This window comes from Mirounga leonina, unplaced genomic scaffold (assembly GCF_011800145.1).
Source record: "Mirounga leonina isolate KUSES-001 unplaced genomic scaffold, KU_Mleo_1.0 Mir_153, whole genome shotgun sequence".
Lineage (NCBI taxonomy): Eukaryota > Metazoa > Chordata > Mammalia > Carnivora > Phocidae > Mirounga > Mirounga leonina.
This window is the reverse complement of record NW_023270387.1, coordinates 24,790,516-24,814,333: the sequence shown is the minus strand read 5'-3', so window position 1 is coordinate 24,814,333 and position 23,818 is coordinate 24,790,516. Positions and strand designations below refer to the sequence as shown.

Here is a 23,818-nt window from a genome sequence, read left to right as displayed (position 1 = left end):
TATTTATTCACTTGAGAGAGAGAGACAGAGAGAGCACAAGCAGGGGGAGAGGCAGAGGGTGAGGGAGAAGCAGACTCCCCACTGTGCTGGGAGCCTGATGTGGGGCTTGATCCCAGGACCTGGGGATCATGACCTGAGCCGAAGGCAGACGCTTAATCATCTGAGCCACCCAGATGCCCCCAGAGCCCAAGCTCTTAAACACTGTACTTTGGACTGACTGCTGCCTCTCTTCAGGTCAGAGCACTTCTCCCTGTGTGTCCCCTGTGCCCTCATGCACCAGGCACAGGGAGGTGGGTGCCACTGTTGGAGTTTGAGAACTAATAATGACTTACTAGTCAGACAGCAGCTGTAAGTGATTGACCATCTTCCTTAGAGACTTCAAAATAATTCAAGATACTAACAAATGTAAAACAGCCTCCAGGTTATTCATCACAATGTTGCTTGTAATAGTAAAAGACTAGAAATAACCTAAATGTTTATCCACAGGAGATTAAATAAATTAGGATCTATTTATACAATGAAATGATGCAGCTGTGATAAAGAATGAGGAAATGATATATAGATATGGAACAGTGTAGAAGGTATGGTGTTTTGTAGAATAAACATGGCTCAGAAGAGATGTTACTTTGTATAGAATCAATAGCGTGCTGCCATTTGCGGTGGGAGAGACAGAGTATTTATTAAATGCATGCAAGCATGCGTGCAAGTTCTGCCCCCAGTGTGGGGTTTGAACTCATGACCCAGGGATCAAGAGTCATGTGCTCTACCAATTGAGCCAGGTACATGCCCCTGTATTTTTGCATGTATATGCTTAGCATATCTCTGGAAGGGTAGACAAGAAATTGATAATATAGTTGCTTCTGAAGGGTGGTTAAAGAATTCCAGGTAGGGAGATTGTCCATACTTTTTTATGCCTTTTGAATTTGAATTTGAAATAATAAGCACCTTCCTAGAAATGAAAACAAATACAGAATGGCACTCGGAGCTATGTATGTTTCATAAGTGTGTGGGATAAGCCTGCCTTGGTCTTTGTCCCATCCCAGTGCCTGGCATAGTATGCACTTAAGTATTTATGCAATCAATGAACCAAGTTGAAAAAACAATCTCAAATTCCTCTATAGGAAGGATACAACATCTCTTTTGTGGTATTCCTTCTAAAAATACATATCCTGAATCTAACCATGAAAAAATATCAGACAAATTCAAATCGAGGAACAGTCTGAAAAATAAATGGCCAATGTATTTTAAAAATGTCAACATCATGGATGACTAAGAAAGACTAGGAGACTGTTCCAGATCAGAGGGGATGGAGGGACACGACAACTGGACGCATTGTATAAAATGCCAGATTGGATCCAGGGCTAGAAAAAAAGTTGTTTAAGGATATTAATTAGACAATTGGCAAAATATAAATAAGGTCTATAAATTAGGTAATAGTTTGATTGTAACTTTCTGGTTTTGGTAGTAGTACCGTGAGAAAAAAGTCCTGTTTTTAGGAAATAGGTATGTAAGAATTCAGTAATAAAGTGGCATGTGTGTGCAACTTACTCTCAAATATCAAAAGAGAGAAAGAGAATAATAAACACATAGAATGCTAACATTTGGTAAATCTGAAGAAATACATGTATTCTTTCTACCCTTTTGTAGCTATTCTGTCAAACTATTTAAAAAAAAAAACCTGCTTCCTCAAGGGCAAAAGTGAACTATTGGGACTTCATCAAGATAAAGTGCTTTTGCAAAGCAAAAGAAACAGTCAACAAAACCAAAAGACAGCCGACAGAATGGGAGAAGATATTTGCAAATGACATATCAGATAAAGGGCAAGTATCCAAAATCTATAAAGAACTTATCAAACTCAACACCCAAAGAACAAAGAATCCAATCAAGAAATGGGCAGAAGACATGAACAGACATTTTTCCAAAGAAGACATCCAAATGGCCAACAGACACATGAAAAAGTGCTCAACATAGCTCGGCATCAGGGAAATCCAAATCAAAACCTCAATGAGATACCACCTCACACCAGTCAGAATGGCTAAAATTAACAAGTCAGGAAACGACAGATGTTGGCGGGGATGCGGAGAAAGGGGAACCCTCCTACACTGTTGGTGGGAATGCAAGCTGGTGTAGCCACTCTGGAAAACAGTATGGAGGTTCCTCAAAAAGTTGAAAATAGAGCTACCATACAATCCAGCAATTGCACTACTGGGTATTTACCCCAAAGATACAAATGGAGGGATCCGAAGGGTTACGTGCACCCCGATGTTTATAGCAGCAATGTCCACAGTAGCCAAACTGTGGAAAGAGCCAAGATGTCCATCGACAGATGAATGGATAAAGAAGAGGTGGTATATATATACAATGGAATATTATGCAGCCATCAAAAGGAATGAGATCTTGCCATTTGCAACGACGTGGGTGGAACTGGAGGGTATTATGCTGAGCGAAATAAGTCAATCAGAGAAAGACATGTATCATATGACCTCACTGATATGAGGAATTCTTAATCTCAGGAAACAAACTGAGGGTTGCTGGAGTTGGGGGGGATGTGGGAGGGATGGGGTGGCTCGGTGATAGACACTGGGGAGGGTATGTGCTATGGTGAGCGCTGTGAATTGTGCAAGACTGTTGAATCACAGATCTGTACCTCTGAAACAAATAATGCAATATATGTCAAGAAAAAAAAAAAAAAGAAGAAGATAGCAGGAGGGGAAGAATGAAGGGGGGGAAATTGGAGGGGGAGATGAACCATGAGAGACGATGGACTCTGAAAAACAAACTGAGGGTTGTAGAGGGGAGGGGGATGGGAGGATGGGTTAGCCTGGTGCTGGGTATTAAAGAGGGCATGTTCTGCATGGAGCACTGGGTGTTATGCACAAACAATGAATCATGGAACACTACATCAAAAAATACTGATGTAATGTATGGTGATTAACATAACAATAAAAAATTAAAAAAAACCCTGCTTCCTATATGGAGCATTTTGTGATTTCATAATATTGAGCCATTTATGTCCTCATGTACAATTTTGTAGTTTTCTTCATGTAGGTCTTAATATTTTTGGTGACGTTTATTCTTAGATTTCTTAATATATTTGTTCCTCTAAAAAAAATAATAGCTTTGTTGACGTATAATTCACATACTGTACAGCTCACCCTGGCAGGCGAGAATTCTACCACTGAACCACCCATGCTGTACAGGTCACCCTGAATATCTTTTTATACATGCTTAAATAGCACTCTTATGTAAGGAAGGTATGCTTTTAAAAAAAAAACCAACTACATTAGGGTATAATTTACACATAATTAATTAATTTTAAAAAGATTATTTATTTTAGAGAGCGCGTGCATGTGAGCACGCAAGTGAGGGGAGGGGCAGAAGGAGAGGGAGAGAGAGAGAATCTCAAGCACTCCCCAATGAGCAGGGATTCCTGACAGGGGGCTGCATCCCAGGACCCTGAGATCACAGCCCAAGCTGAAATCAAGAGCCCAGTGCTCAACAGACTGAGCCCCCGAGGCACCCCTAATTTACACATATTTTAATTGAATAGGTTGATGACTTTGATACATGTATTCCCCAGGTAAGCACAACCCTAGTCTAGATACAAGGTATAAAACATTACCATTTATCCAGAAAGTTCCCCCATAACTCTTTGTTTATACATTCACCTGTTGGTACACGTGGGCTTTGTTTCGAGCACCCTCTGATGGAGAGGAGAAGAGTTGGGTGTATGCAGGGTGAATGTGTATGTGTGGGGTGCTGGTTTTGGGTGGGGGCAAGGATGACAATGCTGAGGTGAAGCAGGAACAGGCTCCTCAGGAGAGTCTCAGGCAGTCATGATGTGGCAGTTCCTGTATTCCAGAGTAAGGCCCAGACATTGAATATTCCAGTCTTTTTTTTATTAAAGATTTTATTTATTTATTTTAGAGGTGGGGGGGCAGAGGGAGAGGGGAGAGCACCAAGTCCGTGGGGCTTGATCCCACAGCCCTGAGATCACGACCTGAGCCGACACCAAGAGTCGGTCACTTAACCGCCTGCATCACCCAGGCGCCCCTCCAGTCTTTTCTTTCTTTCTTTCTTCTTTGAGTCTTATTCTGGTTTAGAGCTTGGAGCTTGTGCAGCCTAAGAATGTGCTTCTTGGCTTATTTCCATTAATAACGGGGAAAATTCTGACTGGATCTGGGCCAGTGGTCTTCCTGACCTTTGGGTGGTGGTGTTCTGAGCAGTTTTCCCTTCCCTGTATGCGCGCTGCTTTAATGGGATGGCGGGAGGAGGCATATCGCGTGTGGCTACAAAACAGCAAATCTATTAAACAGCAAACCTCACATGATTCTTAACATGTCCATGTTTTATCATCATCAAAAGGGAAGATTAATTTCCTTAAAACACCTCTATTTTGTAGGGGCGCCTGGGTGGCTCAGTCGTTAAGCGTCTGCCTTCGGCTCAGGTCATGATCCCAGGGTCCTGGGATCGAGTCCCGCATCGGGCTCCCTGCTCCATGGGAGGCCTGCTTCTCCCTCTCCCACTCCCCCTGCTTGTGTTCCCTCTCTCGCTGTGTCTCTCTCTGTCAAAGAAATAAATAAAATCTTTAAAAAACAAAAAAAAAAACAAAAAAAAAACAAAAAACACCTATTTTGGAAAAGAATAAGGTTTCCAGAGTAGATTTAGTGCAGGTTGATGTTTATTAAGGCTTGTGATGTGCTCATTAATTGATCCTGCATTAACAAATGGGAAACAGAGTCTACATTTGTATTCACCAGATTGTGGCCCAGAAAATTCAGTCTCCTCTGCCTGCCATTTTCTGCTTGTTTTGTGACTTTTATTCTGCTATTCATTTCGAGTAAGTGGTATAGGAAGTCAGCATCTAAGCAAGTGTGCAGAGGACAGCTGAGCAGGGCTGTGCCGCAGTCAGGCTTGGGTGTGAACCCATCACTTAGCTGCCTTTACCATCCAGGAACCTCATTCTCCTCATCAGCAGAACTCAGAGATATACCTGCAGCACTTTTTTTTTTCTATTTTATTCCATGTTGTTGACCTTCAGGATTTATTCACTCATTTATTTACTTTTTAAGTAAACTCTACCCCCACCATGGGTCTCGAACTCATGACCCTGAGATCAAGAGTCACATGCTCTACGGACTGAGGCAGCCAGGCGCCCCAGACCTTCAGTATTTTTAGTGAGGGTTACACCTACCTGATGAGTGTCTAGAACATAGCAAGCATGCAATACATTGTATGATCATTACAAATCATTTCTCCATTTTCACCTTTTTGTCCAGGTGTGTTATCTTTTACAAAGCTTTTTATTTTTTTCTCTTTGTGGTTGCAACTGTAACTTATTAAAATGTATTCATCTATTTAAAGAACTTGGTTCCCTTTCTCTCTTTTTTTCAGGCACGTTGCAGAGAGGGCTTTCTGTCCTTCATGAACACGCACGTGGTAGACAGATGACTGTCCTCCGCCGCGTGCGGCTCTAGGTGCCCCGGACGTGGAGCTGTCCAGCAGGGGGAAGGATGGATTCCAAAGATGAAAGCTCACACGTGTGGCCCACATCTGCAGAGCACGAAGAGAATGCTGCACAGGTGAAGAGTGGTCTTTCCAGCTTGGTGTTGGTAGCGGTTTTTCAGTTGGGTACAGTTTGCTGACTGCTAAAGAAATAGCAGACTCTCTGTAGTAGTGAGTAGCTGGGGGGGTGGGGGTGGGGAGCAGACCTGCAAGATGTGCACGGGAGGAATGGGGGGGTTTTGGCGCTTTGAGTGCTCCATCAGTATGGGTCACTATGATTTAGAAGGGCTCAGCGACCACCCACAGGCTTCTCTGCCATTTTCGCAACTTGCCGTCATAATTTGCTTCACTGCCCCGTTTTATTTTATGTGCTCGGTGCTGAAAGCCTCCAACTGGAGTGTTTCTTTCATGTTACCTGGTGTAGGGTTTTGATTCTTCGTGTGTAATGAAGTACAAAGTACGTCTATAGAATGGCCTTTTCTTTTCTTTCAAATTCAGAATGTAAAGGTCTAGTTGTCCCATTGAGTCAGCCACTTGGGAGGCTAGTCACTTATCCAGATGCTGCTGTGATGGGTGATCACTGCCTTTTGGACTGCGATCATAACCAGCTGCATGTTCTTTTGACTATTCTTAGCCAAGGCAAATGTCTGCTTTTTTGGTGTAGATTTGAATTTTGGGAATAGTCAGCAGTCATATGGAGCCATGTCTGGCCAAAGTGTAAAACTTAATTTTTAAGCATTGTAATAAATATGCAATTTTAATTTAGTTTTTCATTAACTTACATAACCTTGGTATTATTATCAAAATCAGGAAGTTAACACTGAAACACTTAAATATACACATTTATTTAATTTAAGTAATATAGCAAATATTACAGTAAATAAAATTAATCTTCTAGTATGATTTTAAAGTCTGAGTCTTAATACTTATAAAAAATGTTCTAGTGATGCTTCCAGCAGAATAACTGAGAATGCTGTTCTGATTTTCATAGAAACCATTTTGAAGACAACTTTCATGTAGCTATGTATTTTGGTATATTTTGTTTATGAATGAAAATATAGTCCATTCAAAAAACAGGGTCACCATTTTGTAGGTAACCAGATAGTAAACAGCAGAGCTCAACACCCCTCATTGCTCTCCCTCTTCCCAGTTGTTTCTTTTCCTAGCCAGGAACTCTGATTTAGCAAAATACTGTGATGGAGACCAAGTTTTTATGTTAATGAACAAATCTAAAGTCACAAAATTATCTTGCAGCACTTAAAACTGTGCCAATTGTTAAAAGTCTAATTCTTGCAACATACAAACTGTATCTTCATGGACAAATCAAATTTGTGTAGAAGTTGGACTAATCGCTGAGTATAAAGTGGACGTTTGTTTTATTTCTGCTTGATTGCATTTGGTCTCCAGGTTTCTTTCTGGGGATTAAATTCACTCATATCGTCTTTGGAATCTACTACTCTCTGCTGGAGAGAACTGAAATAAAAAAAAAGTTAGGTCCGAAGCCAAGGTAGCCTAAGAGTAAAGATTCCAACCTAACTTCAGTATCAGCACGTAAATTATTTCTCTCCCAAATGTGTGCTTTGGCCATCTGCTTCCATACGTTCAATATCAAGTATCAGGCTGTGTGCCAGGCTAGCCTTTAAGAATTCAGACCTCTGAAGCTGACTATTCAGAAAGCATTTTATAGCATTCAGTTTCTGCTTTAGTTCCTGGTAGGGAGAAAATTATTTACCCTGGTGACAACTGAAATAGTTTTCCAAAACCCCTTAAAAGTACTTGATTAGAATGTTCTGTGTCTTTACCTTGCTGGCAAGGAAGGGTTCTGTAACATTCATTGACTCAGCATACGGTTACCGACATGCCGTCAGTACAGCCTTGGAGCGTGAAAAAAAACACGTAGGAAAGAAAGTGACCTTGTTTTAATGTGTCTGCTGAAAGGCACTATTAGTTGTAAAGCAGAATATTTATGACATGTTGAGGGCAATTGGCTTTTGAGTTGACATTGTTTTACATTGCAGAATAATTTGTATTTTGTATTTTGGTAATACTGTCAACCAGGAATCTTCAGTCACATTTCCAGGATCAGCTGACTGCCCCCTCAGGACCCCCCAAAGAGATGTCTGCACTGGACATTTGAGGCGAAGAGGAATTCATATCAGTTGCCTAATATTAAGTAGTAAATCAGTGACAAGGTCTTTGGATCCTGTCTCCAAGTCACTAACAGTGTAGATGACCAGGGTGTATCAATTTTTATTCTCCTTGCATTGGGGATATTTTAGAAATGCAACTGTGGATTGTGCTTGGTCAGCCACGTATCTTTGTGAGATTGGTTTTGTTCTACAAGGACACTCGCTACATCCTTGCTGCTTTCTGCCCCAGGTGCACTTTGTTCCTGACGCCGGAACTGTGGCTCAGATTGTCTACACCGATGACCAGGTTCGTCCGCCCCAGCAGGTGGTGTACACGGCAGATGGTGCCTCCTACACTTCAGTGGACGGTCCTGAGCATACCCTGGTGTACATCCATCCTGTGGAAGCCGCACAGGCATGTGAAGGGTTATTGTTTCTAGTTTGTTTGTTAATTGCTTAACTCACCAATGACTTATGTTTATTCTCCGCCAGTCACTGTGCTAGGTGCTGGTGATGCAAGATACGATTCAGATAAGATTTGTGCTCTTCAGGGTCTTATAACCAACTTGGCAGAGGAAGATATGCCTTATTTATTTAAATTAAATGTAATAAGATGTTAGAGCACTAGCCTCCTATGAGTTCTTGTCCCAGTGACCATTAACTAGATTATCAACTTGTTACTTTTCTTGTGTATCAAGAACCAAGTCAAAAATGCATTTAGTTCTGTATAGCTTAATCACAGATGGATCAGTGAAAAAACATACAAATTATTTCAGTGAAACGTGTAAGCAAAAAGTCCTACTGGCTTATTAACTGCTATTTATTAATAATTGACTGATTCATAGGACTGTAATAGAAGCAAAGGTAAAAGCTGTGCAATTAGGACTACTTTCTTTTTTTCTTAGGGACTTGGAGTGTTAGTTTCCAAATGCATGACACAAATATATAAATGTTAGTTTGTTTGTTAGCACTTTAGAATGTACAGAGCACTTTTAAACATATTAAAAAAAAATAAGTTCCATACTTTTGTAGTGGAATCTTGGTAATAAAAATCTGCCCTCATGCAATATTAATCAAGAGCCTCAAATCACTCCCAAGAAGAAATGGGGACCCCTAATTAATAACTTTCAAATTTATATAAAGATGAAATCACCAAGTAATCAGATGGTACTTTTAGAATGCTTCTGCTTTAGTTTATTTATTTATTAATTATTTTTAATTTTTATTAACATATAATATATTATTTGTTTCAGGGGTACAGGGCCTCTGCTTAGTTTTAGTCCCCTAACTATATTAAAATAAGGTCAGATAGTTTATGTAAAGAATGTCCTGTAGGCAACTTTGTTTATTATTGTGTTACTAAATGTCTGACTTATGATAATTTTTTAAGTTTATTTATTTTATTTTAGTAATCTGTACCCAACATAGGGCTCAAACTCACAACCCCAAGATCAAGAGTCACATGCTCTTCTGACTTATGATAATTTTTATTGTTTTTTATTATTATTTATTTATTTATTTTTAAAGATTTTATTTATTGTTTGACAGATAGAGACATAGCAAGAGAGGGAACACATGCAGGGGGAGTGGGAGAGGGAGAAGCAGGCTTCCTGCCAAGCAGGGAGCTCGATGTGGGGCTTGATCCCAGGACCCTGGGACCATGACCTGAGCAGAAGGCAGATGCTTTAACAACTGAGCCACCCAGGCACCCCTTTATGATAATTTTTCAATAGCAAGTCTAAGAGATCATACAACTGGCTGAAATTCTCTTATGTGTACCTCTGGAATCAAAACTTAACCATAGTTCTTATTCCTCTAGGTTTGCTAAAGGCTTGGGCAGATTAGAGGAAAGAGTATTTTTTCTGGATTGGTGATTTTCTGCGGTGCCCTGGCTAAAATAATTTTGAAGATTTTCCTTGTCTAGTTAGTTCTGCTATATCATGACTCAAATTATTATGTGTTTATGATGAGACCTTTTAAAAATTATGATTTTACTGACTTTATCCAGGAATGAATCTATGGAACATTCAATTCAGTTTATTTCCCTTCTACTTTTTTGATAATGAGAGTGCATTTGTATTTGAAAGATATCCTTGTGTATATAATAGTCTTCTGTGTGTCTGTATGTCTCCATCCATTTTCACTTAATCGCGGGTCGACTCCTGTGATACATAGTGTTATGTGTGAACATACGCACCCTTGTTCATGCCATGTCTTATGTTTTTGTGACATACCTTTTTAATTAGCCGTGGCATTCAACCTCAAGAGAGATTTTGCTGAAGAGTAAAATTGTCAAGTATGTTAGCCAGTTGAAATGGTTAACTTATACAATCTCTTTGGAACCGTCTGAATGAAAGGCTTTAGCTAAAAGTAAGATTACTATCTTTATCTTCTTTATTAATGAAGGATTATTACTAGCTATATGGGAATTAAGTCTGTCAAGAATTGGTGCTTAGCAGCAGGATAATTTTTCCTGTGTAGGCAAGCTGTCTAAAGATTTATTGATAGGTTTTTTTTATTGTTGTTTCTTTTGTCTAGACTCTGTTTACAGACCCAGGGCAGGTAGCTTATGTCCAACAGGATGCTACAGCTCAGCAGGTAATAAGTTGCTTTTTTGCCTTTTTATTGTTTTCCATTCCCTGGAATGCACTCCTCCCCGCCCCCCACCCACCCCAACCCTCTGTACTCTGCATCTCAGGTTGTCTACTTCTTATGTATTAAGAATGGTCTTTACTTCCTTTAATGAAAACAAAGAAAAACAACACTAACACATTATAATCAGTACATGCTGAAATAGTCTGGTAATAAAAAAATGATTTGTCACGGAAATTAAAAAAAAACAAGTATATTAATAGGATATTGGTTCAAATTCTAAAGAACAATCCTGAGGTTATTAAGTGTCTCTTTTTGGAAAATTGGAAACACTTGGGTAGTTTGTCTATTTTTAAATATTGAAAAAATTTCTGCTTAAATTACATATAAATTTGATAGCAATCTTCCTCATTCTAGCTTCTGAAAAATTGAGATTTTTTCTTAGTTTTCTTTTATTTTTAAAAAATTTTTAGAAGATTTTATTTATTAGAGAGAGTGCAAGCGATTGGGGGGTGGGTTCAGGCAGAGGAAGAGGGAGAGAGAGAAAATCTCCAGTGGACTCTGCTGAGCACAGAGCCTGACGTGGGGCTTGATCTCACGATTGTGAGATCATGACCTGAGCCGAAATCAAGAGTTGGAGGCTTAACTGACTGAGCCACGTAGGTGCCCCCTTTTTGTTTTTCCTTTAAAACGTTTCTTTCCTTTTATCCATATTTCTAATACATCCTATTTGACTTTGAGGGATTTCTTCCTTGTTTTCCTCCAGATTGTGAAAGTGATAAAGAAGGTATAGGAGTTAGATACCCTCGGTCTTACTATAAAGGGACTATGGATCCAAATAAGTTTTATTTTCATGCTGGCTAGTATGACTATTATTTAGCTGTACCACTGAGTGTCATGAGTGATTATCAAGTAAATTCCCATTAGCAAGCACTTTGTGCATTTAAATTTTTTTTCGTTAGATGATTCAGATACATCCATTTTAAAATTTGAAAAGTGAACAGTAGTTTTGCTAATATTATTTATGAAATCTGGAGAGAATTCTGAGGAGTCTTTGTCATATAACTTTTGGTTAAATTTATTCCTGATTGATAGTAATCTACAATCTTGTGGCATCCGTGAACCTGAATGAGCATTTGTCTTAATCTGTTTAGGCTGCTGTAATAGAAATACAATACACTGGATGGCTTATGAACAATAGAAATTTATTTCTCATAGTTCTGGAGGGGGGAAGGCCAAGATCAAGAGGCTGGCAGATTCTGGTGCGGGCTTACTTCCTGGTACATAGTCAGCAGTCTTCTTGCTCAGGCCACACATGACTGAAGAAGGGGCAAGTGAGCTCTATGGGGCTTCTTTTTTTTTTTTTTTTTTAAAGATTTTTATTTATTTATTTGACAGAGAGAGACACAGTGAGAGAAGGAACACAAGCCGGGAGAGTGGGAGAGGGAGAAGCAAGGCTCCCCGCCGAGCAGGGAGCCGAATGCGGGGCTCCATCCCAGGACCCTGGGATCATGACCTGAGCTGAAGGCAGACGCTTAACGACTGAGCCACCCAGGCGCCCCGGGGCTTCTTTTTTTTAATTTTAATTTTTTTTCTATTTTTTAAGTAGGCTCCACACCCAACATGGGGCTTAAACTCATGACCCCAAGATCAAGAGTCACAGGCTCTACAAACTGACCCAGCCAGGAGTCTGGGTTTTTGTTAAGGATGCTAATCCCATTCATGAGGGCTCCACCTTCAATACCTAATCACTTCTCAGAGGCCCCACCTAATACCATCACTGTTAGGATTAGCTTTCTTTTCTTTTCTTTCTTTTAAGACTTTATTTATTTGAGAGGGAGAGAGAGAGCAGGAACGGTGAGGAGAGGGAGAAGCAGACTCTTCACTGAGTAAGGAGCCCGATGTGGGGCTAGATCCCAGGACCTGGGGATCATGACCTGAGCCGAAGGCAGATGATTAACCTACTGAGCCACCCAGGTGCCCCAAGGGTTAGCTTTCTTTATTTTAATTTTAATTTAATTTTAAAGATTTTATTTATTTGATAGACAGAGAGAGAGCACAAGCAGGGGGAGTGGCAGGCAGAGGGAGAGGGAGAATCAGGCTTCTAACTGAGCAGGGAGCCCGATGCGGGGCTCGATCCCAGGACCCTGGGATCATGACCTGAGCCGAAGGCAGATAGATGCTTAACCAACTGAGCCACCCAGGTGCCCCAATTTTAATTTTATTTTAATTCTCTGTGTAGTTAACATATGGTGTTATATTAGTTTCAGCTTTGGGGATTAGCTTTCAAAATATAAATTTTGGGGAGAGACAGTCTATACCAGTGTTATTTTATTTTAATAATTTTGTAATAATTAGGTATATGCTTGAAAAAACAAATCATGCACATTTCTGTGAATATTGTGCAGTGGATAGGTTTAATTAGTTTCGACAATTCGGCAAGAAAAAAATTAAAAAAAAATCCCTTTGTCTTTCATAGATGATTAGTTCATTCACTCATTTTTGGAGTAATAATTTTTTTTCATAAAAAGTTGAAACAATGTGGAAAAAAAAGTACATAAAATAGATTCCAAACAAACAAATTCTGCCTAGAAATATCCTCATTAAGTTAGTAGTTGGTAACTATTATTCCAGACATACAAATAAAGATAAACTTGGGGGGCGGGAATGACATTGTCCTCTAAATGCTGTTATTAATCTAAATGCTTTAATTTACTTGAGCAGAAGAAAAAGAAATTGAGGTGAAAGTGAAGGAGGTTGGAGTCATCATATTCTCTAAACTGCACTTAAGCATCAGTCCTGTGTTGTCCTTGGCTCGTGCTGTGATGAGAAGGTCATTAGCACAGGGACACTTCCTCCCACTCTCCTCTTAACTGTTCTGGGTCGTTAGGTGCACGATTATTGTGACTAATAAATTTATGACCTGTTCAGTAACCACGGTTATTTAGAGTTTTGCTCCATTCTCTGCTGGCATTTAATTTGTAGAAATCTTTTATTTTATTTTATTTTATTTTATTTATTTGTCAGAGAGAGAGCACAAGCAGGGCTAGCGGCCGGCAGAGGGAGAAGCAGGCTCCCCGCTGAGCAGGGAGCCCGATGCGGGATTCGATCCCAGGACCCTGGGATCATGACCTTAGCCAAAGGCAGCTGCTTAACTGACTGAGCCACCCAGGCGCCCTAATTTGTAGAAATCTTGAGTCTAATTTATTTTCCTCATTCCTTTTCTACCTTATGCCTGCCTGATACTTTCTTTATCCTTGAAGTTTTTCTTGGAAGTCTAATGACTTCACCAGCATATGAATCAGAATTTCCTAGGACAGTATGTGTCTTTTCGTGTATAGGTTAAGACTTTATTTCAGGAAAGTTTTCATCTATCAGACCTTTGAAAATCTTTTCAGTTTAATTTGGTAATCATTTTTTTAAAGATTCATTTATTTTAGAGGGAGAATGAGTGAGAGAGCGAGCGTGAACACACGAATGGGGTGAGGGGCAAGGGGAGAGGGAGAGAGAACATCTCAAGCAGACTCCCCTCTGAGCCCAGAGCCTGACGTGGGGCTCCATCCCAGGGACCCTGAGATCATGACCTGAGCTGAAATCAAGAGTCAGATGCTTAACTGACTGAGCCACTGATGCATCCCTCTATAATCATTTTTTTAAAAGATTTTATTTATTTATTTGAGAGAGAGGGTGAGCAAGAGAGAGAGAGCACAAGCCAGGGGGAGAGGCAGAGGGAGAGGGAGAAGCGGGCTTCCCGCGGAGCAGGGAGCCGGATGTGGGACTCCATCCCAGGACGCTGGGATCGTGACCAGAGCCGAAGGCAGATGCTTAACGACTGAGCCACCCAGGTGCCCCTATAATCATTATTATATCTATTCTTTTCCATGTTATTTGTGTAGTTTCCTTTATGTTCACCATATTTCTTACTGTGTCTCACTTTTTAATTAACATACATATAGAAAAGTGCAAAAGATTGTAAGCATATAGTGCAATGATCTATCATGAAGTGAGCATGCGGTATAACCAGCACTCAGATTAAGCAATAGAACATTCCCAGCTCCTAAAAGCCAACCTTTTGCTTCCCCCTAATCACTTCTCCTTCCTTTCTCCTCAAAGATAACTACTCTCCTGCTTGCTAACATCATAGATTGATTTTCCATGGTTTTGAACTGTATATAAATGGAAATACTTACCATTTCCTTTCTTTGTAGCTTCTCTTGTTCAACGTGATGCTAGGGGAGATCCCTTCATGTTGCTGAGTGTAGCTGTGGGGTTTTGTTTCCTTCTAGTTTTATTGATATCTAGTATTCAGTTTTATGAATGTACCACAATATATATTCAAGACTGTGATCCTTTCTCCACTTTGTTCTTTGAGAGTTTCTTGGCCCTTTGCTTTTCCATATACATGTTAGAATCAACCTGGAAGTTTCCACAAAAGTCCTGCAGGATTTCCAGTGGAATTTCATTGTATCTATGAATCAGTTTGTGAAGAATTGCTGTCTTTATAATTTTGAGTCCTCCAATCTGTGAACATGATATATCCCTAAGTTTAAAATAAAAGTTAAAAAATTGTCTTTGGGTAGAGGTCTTACACATCTTTCAATAGATTTATTCCTAGATATTTGGTGTGTTTTGATGGTATTATAAATGGTATAATTTTTAAAATTTTCATTTTTTAACTTTTATTTTGGATTTTCTTGATAATTAGTCATGTTGTCTGTGGATACTGACAGTTTTCTTTCTTTTCAATCCTTCCCAAACCGTATATCTTTTAATTTTATTTCTTTTTTATTCCCTCTTTTGTCTTTTGGCGGGATCTCTAATATATTGTTGGACAGAAGTAGTGCTAGTAGGTTTCTTTTTTTTTTCCTTCCTGCTCTCAGAGGATTTTTACTATTAAGAATGATGTGCAGTGTAGGATTTTTATAAAAATACCCTTAAGCAGCTGAAGAAAGTTCTCTTTATTTCTAATTTTTAATGAGTGTTTATTATTAATTGATATTGATTATTATTCATGGATATTGACCTTTATGAAATGTTTTTTCTGAATCTGTTGAGCTTTTTCTCCCCTTTTCTGTTAATATGGTGAATTATATTAATTGCTATTTACAAATTAAGCCAGCCATGCACTGGAATAAGCTCTGCTTGATCCTTTTCCTATGTGTCTGAATTTGGATTTGATGTGCTAATACTTTGTTTGGGGTTTTTCATATTTATTCAGTAGTCCATTCTGTTTTCAGCCACAGTATTAGATTGCTTTTCTTTTCTTTTTGATTTTTTTCTTTTAAAGTAGCTTCCAAATATTAAATCATTATGTTGTACACCTGAAACTAATATGATATGTCAATTATATCTCATTAAAAAAACCAAACAGAAAACAAAGGTAGCTTTCATCTTGATTTTTTCTTTTAATAGCATCCTGAAAATCTGTATCTCATCATTGACTGTCCAGTATTCTATTCTAAGAGCTTACTATTGTTTATATTCTGTTTATTGTTTTATATGTATGTTATTTCCTTTTTTTTGCTACTGTATAGAACATTGCCATAGATGTCATATTAGCTTATTTCCTTATACTAAATTCCCCAAAAAGAAATGATAGAGACTAGAGGTATTCATATTCAAAATTATTTAAGAATCAAGATTTTGTGTGAGAGTGAAAAAAGATACAAATGTAAAACTCAAACAAATTAAATAAAAATCCAGAATCCCAAATCTGAATTAGAATATCAGCATGAACTCATGATGTGTTTTCTCTTAAAACATATATTTTCTAGTTTGGGCCACTGAAAACGTTTAGCCAGAGTCTTCAGTCCAGTAGCAATGAGCCAGTGTGGTCTCTAATACAATTTTCCAGTGAAAGGAATCAGGGCTGCTTAGGCAAATGGCAGATTCTAGCTCCGGGGCATGAAATATACAGGATGTGCCTGAAATGTCATGTCTTATCAGAATGCAAGGAAGTTAGTGAAAACTTCTGGGGTTCTATGGAAAGAACTCATGATCCATCTTGAAAGGGCCAAAATGGGGCATTTGACCTGTAAAAACAGGAAAATATCTACAATAGATTGAAGTGCATTAAATATATTTAAAATCCATAAGTTTATACTAATATTAAAAGAAATAACTCATTGGTCAATCTTTGAGGTGCTGCAGGACCACCACATTATTCAAAAAACTGGTAAATGGTGGGAAGAAATCCAGCCTTTCTCTCTGAATGTACTCAGGTAAACAATTACTTGATGAGGGAAATTCCTTTATAAAAGCATTCCAACTAATAAATAAAGAAGGGATGATTGGCTTGGGAAATCACCATTTTTCATTTCCTAATGAAATGGGGATCTAGGCAATGATCATCAACAACAGTCTGAAACGATCAGGAAAAAGCTGATGAGGCACTTTATAATGGATGGATCAACCTCACCCTCTGGACATTAATACCACTAAGAGACAACCATTCATTATAGGCCTCCTGGTGTTGTGTACCTCCTATTGCATTTTACCACATATGAAGTATTCCTCCCAAAAAACTGAACCGGAATCTGATTGAGTCTCCAGATTCCGCTTCCAGCTTACAGGAAGCACAATAGACAGAATGGAACAAGACACACAAGAATGCAATCAGCAAAGTCTGACTGTGGGAAGATCTGTAGGACAGGTGGCCTAGTTTCTGCCACATGTAAATTGTGACGGGAAAGAAGGGGAATGGGAATTTACAGATTCAAGGAGACTTCACAGACATGTAAGTCAGATGCGATTTGTGGACCTTGTTTGGGGCCTGATTTCAACAAACTAACTGTTAAAAACAGCAGTATGAGACAATTGGGGAAATTCTAACACCTACTAGATATTTGATGATACTAAAGAATGACTGGGTTTTTTAGATATGGTAATACATAAAATACGTAAGTTCTTTTCCTTTCAAGATATCTACTAAGCCGGGCGCCTGGGTGGCTCAGTCATTAAGCGTCTGCCTTCTGCTTGGGTCATGATCCCAGGGTCCTGGGATCGAGCCCCGCATCGGGTTCCCTGCTCAGTGGGAAGCCTGCTTCTCCCTCTCCCACTCCCCCTGCTTGTGTTCCTGCTCTTGCTATCTCTCTCTCTGTCAAATAAATAAATAAAAATCTTAAAAAAAAAAAAAGATATCTACTAAGCCATTTATGGATGAAAATATATGTCTGAGGTTTTTTTCAAAATAATCCAGTGAGGGGGGAGAGTGGGTGGGAGAATAGTTGACATAAGGTTAGCCATGAGTTGATAATTATCGAAGCTGAGTGATGGGTGCGTGAGGTTTATTATACTATTCTTCCTGATTGATACATGTTTGAAATGTGTTATTATAAAGGGGAAAGTTACTTTGATAAGACTTTCAAAATGGCTTTTCAGATGCTGAAAAAATTTACATTCCCACCAACAATACATGAGAATGCCTATTTCCACTCACCCTTGCCACACTGAGTATTTGCATTCTTTTAAAACTTGGCCAATCTGATAGGCAAAATGGCATTTTGTTGTTTTAATATTAAGGCATGGCTTTAATTAGAACTTTCGCCGCCGCTAGCACCTCAAAGAGCCCTTCATCTTCTTTAATCTCCAGAAACAATCTGCTCGTTTCATGTTTTGTAGTCAGATAGCTCTATGAACCCTGGCATTACAAGGCAGTGTAACTATTGGCTTAGTATTACCTTACTGCTGTTTCCTTTCAACCAGCACGGTTTTTATTTCAGGCTACAATAAATACCTCCGAGATTGTCAGTGTATTCTGTGACCTGGAAAAATTCTGGACAGAAAGTTAGAGCGAGAGTTCAACACAGATGATGGGTGTTTCTCCCCTCCCCCCCCGCCCCCGGACCCCGCCCTTAGCTAAAAGGTTCCTATTTTCAACTGTTTATAGTGGTGGCAAAATGCATTTGAAGCCTTTTTCCTATATGCATCCCCTTGCTCTTAAGAAAGGCACTGGCAGTCTCCAGCCCTAGAAGCACAGTCTCCCCTTTGTTTCTGAGAGTGAACATGTGTGACTCCCCACACACTGAGAAGGAAATATGCTACACTGATAATTGGTCTCAGTAGGAATCCAGAAGCATTCTGTTGTGTTTGCTGCTGTCCAATGTAGTTTCATATTTCACTTCTCAGATAAATTGTATCCTGCAATGCATTATGTAATTTCAGAAATAATTACAGAGAGTGATATTAAGTGGGAAGGAGAAAGTGTACCATAAGTTTAACAAATTCTTTTCCCTTTTGCCGTGTTTTATTGTGCATGACAAAGGGCACAGGATTAACATTTTTTTTTTTAAAGATTTTATTTATTTGAGAGAGAGAGAATGAGAGAGAGCGCGTGAGAGGGGGGAGGGTCAGAGGGAGAAGCAGGCTCCTCGCTGAGCAGGGAGCCCGATGCGGGACTCGATCCCGGGACTCCAGGATCATGACCTGAGCCGAAGGCAGCCGCTTTAACCAACTGAGCCACCCAGGCGCCCCTTCACTTCCTCTTAGTGAAATTGGCACAGGTAGCTCACCTCCTTGCTGCCCAGCTGGTGCCTCAGGAGCAGTGTGGTTACTTTGTTGCTCTGGTATTCAAGGCGCTTGTGTGATGTTTACCGGCTCTGTGCCCTCCTTGAACAGACTTAACTCCATAGGGGCCGTTGCGATGCAGTGGAAAAGGCAGGGCAGAGTCAAAATTTGAATTTCATCTCTGTCACTTAGGAGCTGTGTGGCAATGTTACCTGGCCTCCAAGGAATTTCAGTACATGCCTCCCTCCCCAGAAATGTCAGTCGAACCGGAATTATTAATTAAACAAATGCGTGAGGCGTGCCCACTGTGTGTTAAGGTCCGTGCTACCTAGAAATACACAGTGGTTACCTAGACGTGATTATCATTAACCCCTTTATCCCTTTCTTTTTTTTTTTTTTATTTATTTATATGAGAGAGAGAATGAGATAGAGAGCATGAGAGGGGGGAGGGTCAGAGAGAGAGGTAGACTCCCTGCTGAGCAGGGAGCCCGACGTGGGACTCGATCCCGGGACTCCAGGATCATGACCTGAGCCTAAGGCAGTCGCTTAACCAACTGAGCCACCCAGGCGCCCCCCTTTATCCCTTTCTAATGGTAGCTCACGTGGTTCTGGTCTACACGCAACCTCTGCTTTAGCATCAGTTCCTCAAGGTAACGCTGAAGTGTTTCAAGCCTTGTCTTTGCTACGGCCTTTTAGGAGAGCTCCAGCACGGGAAAGGAGGAGGTTGTTGGTACTGTTTCAACGTCAGCTTTCTCAGCAGCGGCGGGAAGCCAGCAGTAACCTTGTCTAACCGCAGTCTTTCTAGCAGCATCTGTTGGGGAAAAAAATACATCACAGCCTCACTGGGATGACTCTGGATTACTGAGTTCATTCTTGGTTGGCTCCGCAAAGTGATAAAGAATGTATGAGGAGTCGAGGTGGATATATATGCTTTAGTTTGTTCAGTGTGTGATAACATTCATCACGAACGCTGGCCTGAAATTTAAGTGGCTTAGAATGAAGGGGTGAGAACAGAACCGTGCTCTGAGACAGCAAGATTAGCTTAGTGGCAGGATCAGGTGGGGGTGCGGCGGGGGGGTGCACGATGGCACCCGAGGTTTCATTGCCAGAACTCTCCTGCTCTTTTCCTTGTTGAGTCTCACTTCCGTGGGTATTTTATTCTGTTTTTGTTGATGCTGAAGCATCTCCCAGAATTTTGTCCTCTTATATCAAGCCTCTAAAAGGCCCTGAGCCAGAGACAGAATGTCACATAGGAGTCTGGCTCCGGGTTAAATGGATGCGTGTTTAAACACGCGCATGCTATTTTGAGGTAACTGGTTCTAGCTGCTCTCTGAGCATTTCCGATGTCGGGCAGTGGTCTTCAGCTGCCGGGCAGGTCAGATTCTGTAAACACACACAGTACTCTTTCTTCATGGAGTTTAAGAAGTTCTTAGAAGCACAACTGAAAAAGGGTTTTCTGTGAAAACAGAAGAGTTCTTTTTTTTTTTTTTTTTGAGACAGAGAGAATGAGAGAGAGAGAGAGAGCACATGAGAGGGGGGAGGGTCAGAGGGAGAAGCAGGCTCCCTGCCGAGCAGGGAGCCCGATGCGGGACTCGATCCAGGGACTCCAGGATCATGACCTGAGCCGAAGGCAGTCGCTTAACCAACTGAGCCACCCAGGCGCCCCAGAAGAGTTCTTTTACACGCCTGAAGGGATCGATGTCATTTCCTAAAGGGCCAAACATATTTCTACAAATGAATCTGCATTGAATCCCTGCCACGTGCTCAGCTGTCTTGTAAGTTTGTAGAGGACGTATGTGATATCTTGGTTCTTAAAGAACTTATGATAATAGTAAGCGATTCTTACTAATATTAAACACTTACTAAATGCCAGATACTCTACTACCGGCCTCACGTACATACCGTGTCACTTAATCCTCAGAGCAACTGATGCCGTACGTATTACTGTGTCCATTTTACAGATAAAGAAACTGAGATTCAGAGAAGTTTATTAACTTGCCAAGTGGTAGGGCCACAATTTTGATCCAAGTCTGTTTGGCTTCAAAGCCCCTGGTCTACTTCCTTGAGGTGCAGTTGGCCAGGCAAGAAGGCTCACAGGAAAATGCATACTAATTGAAATCTAGATGGTGTTTGGCAACAGATACAAAGCCGTGAGGGATAGCTAATATGTGATATGTCAGAATCAAGATTCTAAAAGATCTTGGGCGCCTGGGTGGCTCAGTTAGTTAAGCGACTGCCTTCGGCTCAGGTCATGATCCTGGAGTCCTGGGATCGAGTCCCACATCGGGCTCCCTGCTCGGCGGGGAGTCTGCTTCTCCCTCTGACCCTCCCCCTTCTCATGCTCTCTCTCTCTCTCTCATTCTCTCTCTCAAATAAATAAATAAAATCTTAAAAAAAAAAAAGATTCTAAAAGATCTTGGCAGATTGGAAGAACAGAACAAGTGGTAAAATGAAATATACTGGTGATAAATGCAAAATCCCCTCCCCTCCACACACACACACACACATTTAAGTAAAAAATCAGCTGTTTAAGACATGAAGCGGAGTAAAATGGTTTAATAGGACGATGTGGGAGGAAAAAGGACTCAGGGACTTTAGTTATTTGCCAGTTCAAACTGGATCAGCAGTAGAACAATGGCTGTCACAAATGCTAATGTAATCTGAAGCCATATTCATTAAAAAATATGGAATCCATTAAGGAATAAATGAAGACAACAGGATGATGAGGGATCTGGAAATCGGGCCATGTGAAAAATGATTGAACGAATTAGGGGTTTTGGTCTTGAAATATTTGGAGACTTTTGTGTCTTCATGGATTCTGTTTCCCTAGAGGGGCAAGGTGCAGGTCCTGCCCACTGCATGAAGATGCACATGGGGAGATCTTGACTCCACAGAACTGTCACTGAACGATCCCAAATGATTCGGGCTGTCTGCTGAGGTGATGAAATGTTGGAGCAGAGGCTGAATGATGTTGTGGAGCAGGATTCCGGACTCCAGATGCTACAGGGATCAGAGCATAGGAGAGTTAGGGAGGCCTAGAGTGGTCAGGGATGGTTCATGGAGAAACTGGAACACGACCAGGTTTGGAAGATTGTCGAGGGAAGAAGATTCTAGGTGAGGACAATAACATAGGAGAAGATAAAGAAAAATAGAGTAGGCATTTAAAAAACTTTATTTATTGAACAGGAAAGGGACATAGCTTCAGTATGATTTATGGTGCTAATTGGGCGGGAGAAATAAGATTGGATAAAGGAATCTGGGGTCCCATAGAACCCTGTGACACTTATTCGGGTAGGGAACTTTTTAAGGTGCCATTTATTTTTTGCTAGTATATTTGATATGGTAGGAGTAACCCAATATATGCTCCACACCTTGTCTTATTTGCAAAAGACTAACTTTAGCCTGAAACGAATAAGCATCTCTTTCACTTTACTTAAAAACCTTAACCTCTCTGAAGTGTGTAAAAGGAGGGCTGTTAACCATGAATTTTACCAACTGGGTGTTGTACCACGTGTGTAGTTTTAAAAGTGAAGTAGTTAAAGATAGGTCAGATCATTACATACACTGTGTTGTGGTCACCCTGAAAAGGCAGGAGGGACCCCCCCCCCCGACTCGAAATTGGGTTCAGATGTTGAGACACAATACTACACATGCACCGAGAGGATATGGAAAGGTTTACTATGTATTTGAAGTCTCCGGGGAGACAGGGCATTCACCAAAGGAGGGAGCACCCTGGCTTTCTTATCAGCTTTCCCAGATGGGGGGCAGAAACAGCAAAAATGAAGGCAGATCCATTACAGCCTAGAGATGGAACTATTTCTTCTTCAGGGTCTTGAAGGGAGCTGATGTGAAGACTATCTCGCACCAAAACCTTGTATTGTGTGTGTGTGTGTGTGTGTACCAGCTAAGTAAAAGCAAACGTGTGCTCACCTTATGGTTAAACCTTGTCCAGGCCTCGTTACCGGTGCATAACCAGGTATTACCTTCAATTGAGGGTGTGGATGGTTCAGACCCTTTGGCAACTCTGCAGAACCCTATGGGTAGACTGGAGGCCAAAGAGGAAGAGGATGAGGATGAGGATGAAGATACTGAGGAAGATGAGGAGGAAGATGGTGAAGACACAGACCTGGATGACTGGGAACCAGATCCCCCTCGGCCCTTCGACCCGCATGACTTATGTAAGTACGAGCTGTTCCTTGTGAGTGTGTGTGAGCACGGGAACGCAGTTAACATTTGCTGGGGGCTTCCTGTGTGCAGACCCAGCGCTCCCCGCTCTGCACGCACCATCTTGCTCAGTCCTCACAACAGCCTGTGAGGGAGGCACTGATGCTTTCTCGAGGGTTCTGATTTTACTGGTGGATGAACCAAAGGTCAGAAGAGGCTGAGCCACCTGCTCCGTGTCACGCGGGGGTGAGTGATGGCTCAGGCACGGAGCCTGTCTCTGACACCAGTGCTTGAGCTTGTCAAGCCACTGTGGGAAGTTGCTCTGGTCCTGGAATATTCCTGGAATATTCTGCCGTTTCAGCTTTAACAAGTTGGCTCAGCTGCCTTACCTCTCTCTTCATAGCAACCTTTTAAACATGCCTATTATGTTCCAGGCACCCGTGTTTTACATTTTCTTTATTTTTTTTTTAAAGATTTTATTTATTTGACAGAGAGAGCCACAGCGAGAGAGGGAACACAAGCAGGGGGAGCGGGAGAGGAAGAAGCAGGCTTCCCGCGGAGTGGGGAGCCTGATGTAGGGCTTGATCCCAGGACCCTGAGATCATGACCTGAGCCGAAGGCAGACGCTTAACGACTGAGCCACCCAGGCACCCCTGCTTTACATTTTCTAAATTGTTTAATGCTTTCCATGGTCTTATGGGAGGGTTGGTAGTGTTCCGTTGTTTTGAGAGTCAGGGTTCAAACTGAGCTGGGTCTGGCTCCCGTGTGCATCTGGATAGCTACAACACTTGCTGTCTCTCTGGACTGTCTGCTTTGGGAGAGGGTGGGAGGGTTCCTGCTTCCACCTACCAAATTATCGCTTCTTTCCATCGATTTTCATGCTTATATGGCAAAGTGCTTATCTCGTTTGTTTGAGTTACTGA

The 23,818-nt window shown here is 40.9% G+C and overlaps 1 protein-coding gene across 1 annotated transcript in view; it reads left to right on the top strand.

The window, feature by feature from the left end:
• The window catches only part of PRDM10 (PR/SET domain 10), a 105,252-nt gene that overhangs the window by 34,385 nt on the left and 47,049 nt on the right, over positions 1-23,818 (top strand). Inside the window, exons 2-5 of the mRNA XM_035009304.1 lie at positions 5,395-5,582; positions 7,885-8,049; positions 10,173-10,232; positions 22,684-22,909. Coding sequence (XP_034865195.1) covers positions 5,514-5,582; positions 7,885-8,049; positions 10,173-10,232; positions 22,684-22,909 — 520 coding nt within the window. The 5' untranslated portion in view covers positions 5,395-5,513. The remainder of the gene's footprint in view (positions 1-5,394; positions 5,583-7,884; positions 8,050-10,172; positions 10,233-22,683; positions 22,910-23,818) is intronic.